The sequence below is a fragment of the Cydia splendana genome, chromosome Z, assembly GCF_910591565.1.
Source record: "Cydia splendana chromosome Z, ilCydSple1.2, whole genome shotgun sequence".
Taxonomy (NCBI): Eukaryota; Metazoa; Arthropoda; class Insecta; order Lepidoptera; family Tortricidae; genus Cydia; species Cydia splendana.
The window spans coordinates 2,186,658-2,197,064 of NC_085987.1; the positions used below are offsets into that span (position 1 = coordinate 2,186,658).

The 10,407-nt window shown below is 37.1% G+C and overlaps 1 protein-coding gene across 1 annotated transcript; it reads left to right on the forward strand.

The window, feature by feature from the left end:
* The first annotated feature begins 2,081 nt into the window (after window positions 1-2,081).
* On the forward strand, window positions 2,082-10,050 carry LOC134804358 (dual specificity protein phosphatase MPK-4-like). Its single transcript, XM_063777373.1, has 10 exons — window positions 2,082-2,530; window positions 3,995-4,126; window positions 4,575-4,674; window positions 6,266-6,319; window positions 6,521-6,644; window positions 7,038-7,095; window positions 7,901-8,074; window positions 8,593-8,753; window positions 9,235-9,421; window positions 9,913-10,050. The coding sequence occupies exons 1-10, from the start codon at window positions 2,431-2,433 to the stop codon at window positions 10,014-10,016; spliced, it is 1,194 nt and encodes a 397-aa protein (XP_063633443.1). The 5' UTR covers window positions 2,082-2,430; the 3' UTR covers window positions 10,017-10,050.
* Window positions 10,051-10,407: the final 357 nt, after the last annotated feature.

Genomic DNA, 10,407 nt, shown 5'->3' on the forward strand with positions numbered 1-10,407 from the left:
TTTTAGTATGTTTATCTGGACACCACAAGGTATGCCTGTACCAATTTTCAAAACTACACGAATTATTTCCGCAGCTTGCCCAAATTCGGCTTAATTTGACGTGGCTAAGGTCGCGGGTTCATTGAACCCCGGCTCGTACCAATGAGTTTTTCGGAACTTATGTACGAAATACCATTTGATATTTACCAGTTGCTTTTCGGTGAAGGAAAACATCGTGAGGAAACCGGACTAATCCCAATAATGCCTAGTTTCCCCTCTGGGTTGGAAGGTCAGATGGCAGTCGCTCTCGTAAAAACTAGTGCCTTCGTCAAATCATGGGATTAGTTGTCAAGCGGACCCCAGGCTCCCATGAGCCGTGGCAAAATGCCGGGATAACGCGAGAAAGAAGAAGAGAATTGGTGATACAACAACGAAATATCTGTCAACAAATTTTGGCTAGCCAGACTCTAGCCAGAGTAATAAACATGTCAATATGGAAAAATAGTGATCTTATTTGAGAAAAATACTAAATATATTACAAGTAAGTAAAAATTAAGATCAAATCAAATTGCTTTTTTTTTTCAATTCAATCATTACCAAATCGATTTTGATATAAATTTGGTCAAGCAGATCTTGTCAGTAGAAAAAGGCGGCAAATTTGAATAATGTAGGCGCGAGTGGTCATTAACAGGCGTTCCCCTCTGTCGAAAATAGGTGGCCAATGGTCAACCACATGTCAACCACATGTATGGACTGACGTTTATCTGATATGGCTATGTTTACGTTACGTATACATTTGATGTGCCCCTCCCCCGCAAAAAACGGCAGACTATTTTGTACCGAAAATTATAGACATGGCGTCTCCGTTGGTTATATCCTCTAAGGCGCGAAGGGATATCGTCCCATAGAAAATTTTAATTTCGCGCCTTTTTCTACTGACAAGATTTGCTTGACCATCTATACTCTATATCTATAGTAATGAAGCTATTATCAAGGCCCCAACGCTGTCTGTTCTCTTTCACGGCGCAGCAACTAGTATCATTTCTCTTTCCTCGCTCTTTTAAAAATGCCGTTTGGCAAAAAAGGACAATCATACTGTTGACAAGATGGACTTCAAATCCAGGTGTCCCCTTTTTAGGTAGACCCAGGTTGTGTATGTGTGCGTAAAAACGTATATGTGTGCTCTTTTAGGGATGTGAAAAGTCGATTTTAATCATGTTATATATCGATAAACGCTACACAGCGGAACGCAATAGAGATTAATTGAAGCTTCAATATCTTCGTTAAACATAAACATAATTGAAATGCTAATGGATAATGAATATATTAGAATATAATAAAATAATTCAATTATTGCGGAACACATATTTTAGTAGGTATTTATGTATTTTAATTAAATATTTGAACTTTCCCTTGGTTCCCTGCTGGGCCGTGACGATAAAATTGTGATCTGATAACCACGACAAAGAATAAAAGCGGTTTTGTTCATTTTAGGTATCGTTAAACCTTTGAAGTAAAATTAAAATTGCAAATGTCGATAGTTTATCGATATGACTTTATCGACATGGCTACAGCAAGGGCGGCCACATTGTTAATCGTACACTAAACAAAAGTGGTCCCACTGACAGCTCGCTTGGAAGGTATCTCTGTATATTATATCTATGGCTATTATATTACTTAAGTACAACATTTTCACAGATAAGAAATTTGCTGTAACAAAACAGTTTATCATAATGTGGGCCATTATTTACAGGTTTTGAAGGCATCATAGAGGATTTATGATATGTGTGTAGATAAAAGTATTTTTAATCTTTTCTAAATAACACTTTTTGGCTGTTTGAAAATATTGCCAATGCCATTAAAACTTGAAATTGTCATATTTGTTGCGGAAAATGTTAAGTTATACCAGTTGCGTGAAACGTATTTTTTCTTTTCAAGTTAGTTTTACAAAAATAAACTCTGGTATCAACAAAGTAAAGCTATAATTGCTTTAGCAATATCAGGAATAATAACCAAAAATTTCAAGTTTTTGAATTGAATAGCGTCAATAACATTTAGTTTTTGTGATTGTGATGTCAAAATTATTTATTGTAGTCGTACATTTTCGCGGGAGAAATTGTTAATAAAATGTGCTACCTACGTATTGAAAATAAAGCAATCAAAATAGCGTGCTAAGCTTTCATACCGAACATAACTATATCGCGAACTGTGTGAACAGTTATTCAACAACAAAATGAAATGACGTTATTGATTTTTTGAGGTTGTATACGAAACTGCAGTTGCACGTTTTAAATGTGAACATAAATTAACAAGTACCACTTTTACCCGTAGTTTTTACTGTAAATTCGTATTATTTGAGTTCATAATGCGTCCTAAGCGCCGTTTTCACATGTTAAAAGGCTTCAAACTTGTGTAATACGCGTTGGTTGTGTAGATGAAATAACCGCGGATATGGCTCACTGCTCTACGGACGCAGACGTCCACGCTGCGGAGGACCAGGAACTCGATTTAGAGATCAGTGTGGACAAGATTGACGAGGGATTGTTTCTTGGTGAGTTGATCACCATTCTGTTTACTAATTGGACAAGCTAAGATGACCCTTGAATTTAACAAAAATATGTATACATTAACAAGTAAGGTACTAAAATGAAATATTCAATAATTTGTATGGAAAGAATATACCAAATTCTGTGACAAAGGGTCAAAAGATGTGCTTGATTGCTATATTAGCTTATTGCCGCAGCGAATGTGCGAATTTATTTGAAGATTAAAAAAGGTAAAGATTTAAAAATGTACAGTTGACATCAGGGGCCTATACCACAAAACTTACAATTACAATTTACAAGTGACAAGTTACAAATATGTATTTAGTACAACTGGGCATATCACAAAATTTACAAATGACAAAATTGTAATGGAATATTTATACAAATATGTAAATTGTCGCGACAAATCTACAATTACGCGTATCACAAAATATTACAATTTACAAGCAGTTTTCCGGAAAATGTGACAATTTTGTAATTGACAATTGTACGTAAAAGATTTGTGTTACAACAAATTGTGGAAGAAGGTATACATATTTGTGGAAATGTAAATACAAGTTGACAATTCTCTTGGCGAGTGTCAAGAGCATAATACAATTACTTACCACTGAGCGTCTTTTCGAATTTTGCCACATAGTGTCTCTTAAATACTTCCAATCCTTAGCCAATATATCTAAACTTTTCAATTGACTTGCTATTTCTTTCCATTTCTTTATTTTATCATCGTGAGTCAATTTACTACTAAACTTCCCGAATAATATTTCCAAAATTAATTTCAACTGTAATTTTGTCTTGCAGAAACATTTTCAACCAATTTTAATGACAACGTATAAAGATATGCTATTTATGCTCGTAAGGTATTTTTAACGATATACTTAAATGAAATGCCCTCAACATAAACTAAGTGAGGAATATTAATACATATTTGTCAAATTGTAATAAATACAATTCTACGTATGTCACTATATTATTACATATCTGTCAAAAAACTAAATTGTAATAAATACAATTTTACATTTGTCACAATTATGTATGTTATCTTGACATACCCTCTATGTTTTGAGTTACTGGTCCTCAAATACAAAATATTTGTAAATTGTAGACTTGTACATGTGACATGTGTAAAATTATTGTGATACATATTTTTGTTTACAATTTAACAATATTGTCGAATTGTACACTTGTAAAGTTTCGTGGTATAGGCCCCAGGTACTTATATCTGATTCACCCAGATAACCAAGATGCTTATGATTTAGTAATATATCATTAATACACGACCATTGATAGATAGTATAACAACTGTTTTATGAATAATTGGTCTTCTGCAAATTTGCACACTGCATCAGTGTGCGAGTGGGACATGGCTACATATGCACATAGCACTGTCATGCTCATACACATTATCATGAATAAAATTAATGATTTATTTATAATTTCCATGCCTTACCATGACTGTTGTAATGTTTCAGGGAACCTAGCATGTGCCCGGGAGCAGAAGACCCTGGAGACCCTCGGGATCACGCACATATTGACGATAGACCTGGTGCCGCTGCCCAGGAGTCTGCAGGAGAGGATCAAAGTTGTCTTCAAGTATGTCAAATGTAAGTAAATAAATCAATTTTATAGGACATGAGCTTATTGAGGGGCCTACTCAATAAGGTTTGTGTTGTGGCACAGAATAAATAATAGTACTGCCATACAGAAAGGAAACTTCCTACAAAACCGAAGTTTGACAGCAGTTCAGGGTTGAATCATGCTATCCCTTTCTAATATATGGCACTATCCCTTTCGGCTATTTAGGGTTGTCAAAATTCAAGTGCTTATCTTATCTTTGGTCGTGCACGCAAAAGGAAGTCAAGTGGTACCAACCCTAATAATTGCTCGGAGCAAAGCTGAGCCGAGCGGAGCCGAGTTTGGCCAAAGTCAGGAGTTTCGCACCCCTGGTTGTGGGTACTTTTAGAACATAGAGAACGATACATATATGTAATGTATAAATATTTTGTTTGAAATTGGAAGTTTTGTTATTAAATATTACTTGTTGTATTACAGTGGCCGATGTACCAAAAGATGATCTCATCTCCCATCTGCCAGAATGCAACGAATTTATCGAGAACGCCGTGGAAGCTGGTGGCAACGTCCTGGTCCATTGGTAAGGCTAGCATATGCTGAGACGCAGGCAACGCAGTTCACGTAGTGCAGCAAAGAGCAGATTTTGTAAAGTCCATACTTTACAAAATCTGCTCTTTGATGCACTACGTACCTGCCTTGCGATGCAGCATGCATAGGTAAAGGACATTCTATACTTTACAAAATCAGCTCTGCGCTTCGCTGCGTGAACTGCGTCGCCTGTGTCTCAGCATTTTAGCCTAATCATTTTTCTTTTTTTTTTTCCTTATATAATATCTGCAATCAGTCGCAAGACTATAATCAGATTGGATCAGGGAAATATGTATGACGTTTCCAGAATGATAGGGCCATTGCCCTACCCTCCATTAAATATCCAGCACATCAGCTCTTTTAAGTCGCCTGACATAGTCCGGTTTAAGTAATGGGATGGTCAGTGGATTTGGATGCATGATCATGCCTAATCATTTACAACAGTTATTTGTTTTACAAGGGGGCAAACTTATTTAACCCCTCATGACCACGAGAGGTACCTTATGTCGGTGCTTACGCCATTATTAGCGTCCGGAGTAGTGGTGGCAAATTTCACACAGAAGCAAATCAAGTCGCCTAAGTATGTTTATGAATTTTATGATTTAACGAATAACGATTAAAGGATTAATTTTGTATAATACTTTCTATTATTATCTTTAAGGTTGCATATGGTAAGAAAATATTAGAACAATTAAGGGTGATATTTGTTAAGAGAATTTGGATAACAACTATACATTTACGACATAACATTTGGGTGTTCCCGAAAACGTTTAACGAAAATATATATTTTTAAGTACTTACAATTTACGGGTGATGTTATACTACTTCAGGTAAATAAATAATTTATTAATTCAATCTTTAAAAGTTAGTAATAAATAACGACTCCATTATTCCTTCTGTGTGAAATTTGGCACCGCTCCTCCGGACGCTAGCCTTATTAGCGGTGACTCAATACTAATGCGGTACTACGCGAGGTAAGCGCCGACCGCCATATATGTATAAGGTACCTACCTTTCGTCGTGGAACGTCACACATTGATACTGATATATTAATATTGATATTGATATAAACTAGAGATGCCACGAATATTCGGCAACTATTCGGTATTCGGCCTATTCGGCCACTTTGCCGAATATTCGGTATTCGGCCGAATGTTGCCTACTATTCGGCCGAGTACTGAATATCTGTTGGCCCTACCTAAAAAGAAAATTACACAAAAAAAAAACAAAAAATAGGTATATTTAAAATGTATTATTAGAAAGTTGTTAAATAGGAAGACCCTTTTTTAAGCATTTGTTGATTATGAAATATTTTATTTTTATCATGGGTCTGATTTGATTGACTCTAACTACATTCATTAGTTCTGTTTTACAAAAAATATACCTTAGGAAACGTTGTGCTTGTTGGCTAACGGTTTCGTAATAATTGTGACTCACAATGTTCACCTCTCATGCCGAATATTCGGTATTCGGCCGAGAGAGTGGCCGAATATTCGGTATTCGGCCAAAACCACTATTCGGGGCATCTCTAATATAAACCTTCTCTTAGAAGTGACTGTAAGGTGATTATATTTGATGTTGCAGTTACTTTGGCGTGTCGCGCTCCGCTGCGGTTGTCATAGGTTACATTATGAAAAGGTTAGTCAAATAAATTATAATCTATTAAGTTAATCGAATTTAAACTGTCATGAGACATACTAACACTAACAGGCCAATTCGAGATTTAGTTATTCGATCTGTTTCCGATATGACACTGACAGATCAGGATCAGTATCATATTGGAAACAGATCGAATAACTGAATCTCTCCCTCTTAATGATGATAATTGTTATTCTTTAGGTATTTTCTGGACTACGAGGATGCCTTCAGGTTGGTGAAATCACGTCGGCGCTTTGTCGGACCCAATCCTGGTTTCGTTGCTCAACTGAAATTGTATGGACAGATGGGCTACGTGCTCAATAAGGTAAGTTAATTAGGTAACCGCTTATAATAGTTTGTCCCTGTCCATCATTTTGACATTTGGTTTTGTAAACACTACTAGCGACCCGCCCCGGCTTTGCACGGGTTAACAAATTATTCACCTAAACCTTCCTCAAAATCACTATGGACAGGTGAAAACCGCATGTAAATCCGTTCAGTAGTTTTTGTGTTTTCGCGAACAAACAAACAAACAGACTGACGCGGTGGGGGACTTTGTTTTATAAGGTGTAGTAATAAAACGAAATTTTGTGTTATGTAATAATGGAGGACCCCTGTAGCTGAACCCTGTAGAGATTTATTAACTATCATAGTAAGAATAACATGTACAGATTTTTGGAAAAAATCGCTTTATTGACAATTTTTTTTATAATTTCAGGACGACCCAAGATACAAACAGTTTCGACTAAAAATGGCGGGACAGAAACTAAAAGAAAGTATGTCTAAATTGAACCTTTTTGAACTGGCTTAAGTCACACGAATCCGCCGCCAAAAAGCCGCTCCCATACAATCGAAGTTACGTTCTCATTTTAAAACGAGATTTATTACCAACTATTATGGAGACAGAACATTAAGAAAAAGGTTGCCGTATTTTTTAAACAGTCTGCCTGAAAATATCAGGCACGAGCCCAATAAAATTAAATTTAAAAAAGCACTAAGGCTGCACCTACTGAAAACACTTGGGTGACAATTGTATGCCTGTGCCTGCAAATGTCACTCGAGTGAAGTGAGTTGTATAGTTATGATCTTAGTTTTAATTTATAATATGTTACAGTAAATTCCAGTTTTAGAGTAAATTGTCTTATTACAAGGGGCCTCTACGTGTTGGGTTCGGCCCCACGCACGCCTTCCAAATGTCCGGGACCATGGTCCCGAGAATTTGTAAAAGACAGACAAAATAATAAATAAATAATATAAATAACCTCCATGAAACGTGGCACGAACATACAGTACCGGTCAAAAGTTTAAGTTCACCCTTTGTTTTCGGTACAAATGAGTACTTTAGTGCGATATTTTTTCGAAGTTCGAATGTCGAAATTTGTTTCCAACTGATCCGTTATTGTCTCCAGAGATGTGATTGATTAGTCGGACACAATTTACGCGCATTTCTAAGCAACTCGTTCCCTAAAATCTTATAGGATTTTAAAAATGTAGGCGTAAAGGGTCATCCCATATAAAATTTGAATTTCGCGCCTTTTTCTACTGACAAAGTTCTTTGACGGGTTATAATTTTTTTTTCAGTAAAAATCCTCCCCCAACTTTTCGCGGACCTGATCAAACCGGACCCGGGTCTAGTCCGCGAGCGTCCGGACCCTATCGTGTATCGTTGTAAAAAGTGTCGCCGCGTCGTCGCCAGTCAGAACAACATTATACCACACTTACCTAAGCATGTTAAGGTCGAGTTGGCGAAGAAAGGTAGGATTTTTATGATAACTTTTGTAGCTTCACGTGTCCATAGGCTACGGTGGGCGCTTCGAACCCCATCGTGTACTGGTGTAAAAAATGTCGCCACATTGTCGCTAGCTACAACAACATTATTACAGAGTTGCAAGTTAAACTCGAGTTGGGTAATAAAAGTAAGTTTATATTTAATTTTTAATGGATAGGTGCCAAACTAAACCTTATTACTAAGTGAGTAAGGCTGTTTTTCATAAAGGACCTCGTCGTGTACCGGTAAGAAATATCAAGTGGTCGCCAGTAATATTAAATAAAATTAAGTACAATTTTAATGTTGTGTTTTAGACACATGTTCGTTATTTTTTTTATTAAGCAAAAGTCGAAAGTAATCAGGTTTCAAAGGCGTCAAGATTGCTATTTATATTTTTTGCCAACCGTATAATCATCTAAAAATGCGCTACGATTTTTCAAAAACTGTTGTCTTCATGATAATATTTCCACGCATTGATTGAGAAAGATTCCTCATCCTTTTCCAGGTATCAGGCCATCTATATCCAAGCTGCCCGGTCTGTCGTGTTCCGAGAACGGTCAGGACCTCATTCAGAAGCTGAAAAGCTTGGCGTGTCAGATACTCGACAACGACACCACTGAGACCACAGGGGTCCCGGCCACGCAGGACGGCGAGGGACCTAGCCATGTTAGTACAGACAGATATTTTTATTTTTTAATTTTTTGTAAAAAATAGTGCAGTGTATTACTTATATTAATGAAAACAAGCCCACTCACACCCACATTTGTAGAAAATAACACAGTGTACACAAGCTTATAACTAATTAGGAAACAAAATAATATTAATAATAAAACATTTTAAAAGTAAATAACTCAAATTCTAGTTACGATAATAGCCATTTAATTAAGTTTTCCAAATTTATTTTATTTATAATTTTTACACGATACTTTAATACATAGGGTGTCTTTTTAATCTGGGGTTGCCTAATTTAAGATTTTGGTTACCAATATTACCTATACTTACAATAAAAATAATAAAAACATTTGTGTTTAGGCGTATTATATTTAAAAAAAAACACGCACACACACCAACCTAATTATTAGATTTATAATGTTTTATTGATATTTGGCTGTTATTCGAGAGAGTAATCAAATGTTAATTTCAACAGTTGGACGGCTACCACGAGCAGAACCTTGTGGACGCCGCGATAGCCCCCCGCGACTGCACGGACGTGTGCCGCCTGATGTTGTTCGTGGAGCCCATGGCGTGGATGTCGGGCGTCACGCACGACGCGCAAGGGAAACTGCACTGCCCCAAGTGCAACAACAAAATAGGCAGCTTCAGCTGGGTCTGCGGTAATAGCCTTTTTTTTATTTTCCCTAAAAATCTCGAAACAGACTACAAGGGTAAACAAAAAATTAAAAGTGGTCGCTATCTTGATTTTCTACATTTTTGGTCCGATCGCGTTGACCATAATATAAGCATTGATCTTTGAAGCGGGAAGTCCAAGAGAGACTTTGATATCCATGTTGGATATTCCCTTTGATTTATAAACAAGATTGGCAGGTTTAGTTGGGTGACCGCTATTAGCTCTTATTTTTAGATATTCTTAAAAATTACCCGCGAAACAGATTCTAAAAGGTTAAACAAAAAGTAAAAACTCGTCGCCATCTTGAATTTCTACGTTTTATGTCCGATCACTTTGATCGGTGGTTTGAGAGTCCATTGTTGGTCTCATAGAAAAGGTTGCTCAATATGAACCTATTACATAAATATTTACCTCGCAAAATGAGGCTACTGGTTAAAAAGAACACTGTATATTTGACATTAAGTTCTTTATTTCCAGGTTGCAAGTGTCCGTGCGGCCAGAAAGTTGCGCCCGCCTTCTACCTCGTACCGTCGAAGGTGGAATGGTCCAATATAGTCCAAAACGTACAGGTCACGGTCTAGAGCGCAGCGGGCTGATGGCCGCGCATCGATCATAGTTATGTGGCTTTATACTAGAGAAGGGTCTTTATACTCCATGTGCATAAGGTCCCTTCTCTGATGGAAAGCTATATTAATATTAATTATGTATGTCTTTCCCATCACGGAACAATGGTGTTCCGGACCTTTGGGAGGCGTGCGCGGAGCCGAAGCCAACACGTAGAGGCCCTTTTGACACTTTAATGAAATGTAAGGGGTACACCGAGCGGATGCTGCCCTTACCCGTGTCATAGGACGCACGCAGAGGCAGCACCCGCCAGGGTGTAAGGGCTGTTGAGAGTTGATGGAATCTAAAATGAACTAGGTTATTGGGTGAAAGCGATGGACTAAGTACTGAGCTATGGGGTAAAAAACC

Excerpts from the sequence above, each read along its gene's own strand:
- LOC134804358 (XM_063777373.1), top strand. The coding sequence starts at position 2,431 with ATGGCTCACTGCTCTACGGACGCAGACGTCCACGCTGCGGAGGACCAG. Across the intron at positions 2,531-3,994 it reads TGACGAGGGATTGTTTCTTG|GGAACCTAGCATGTGCCCGG; the intron begins GTGAGTTGATCA and ends GTAATGTTTCAG. Across the intron at positions 6,320-6,520 it reads ATAGGTTACATTATGAAAAG|GTATTTTCTGGACTACGAGG; the intron begins GTTAGTCAAATA and ends GTTATTCTTTAG.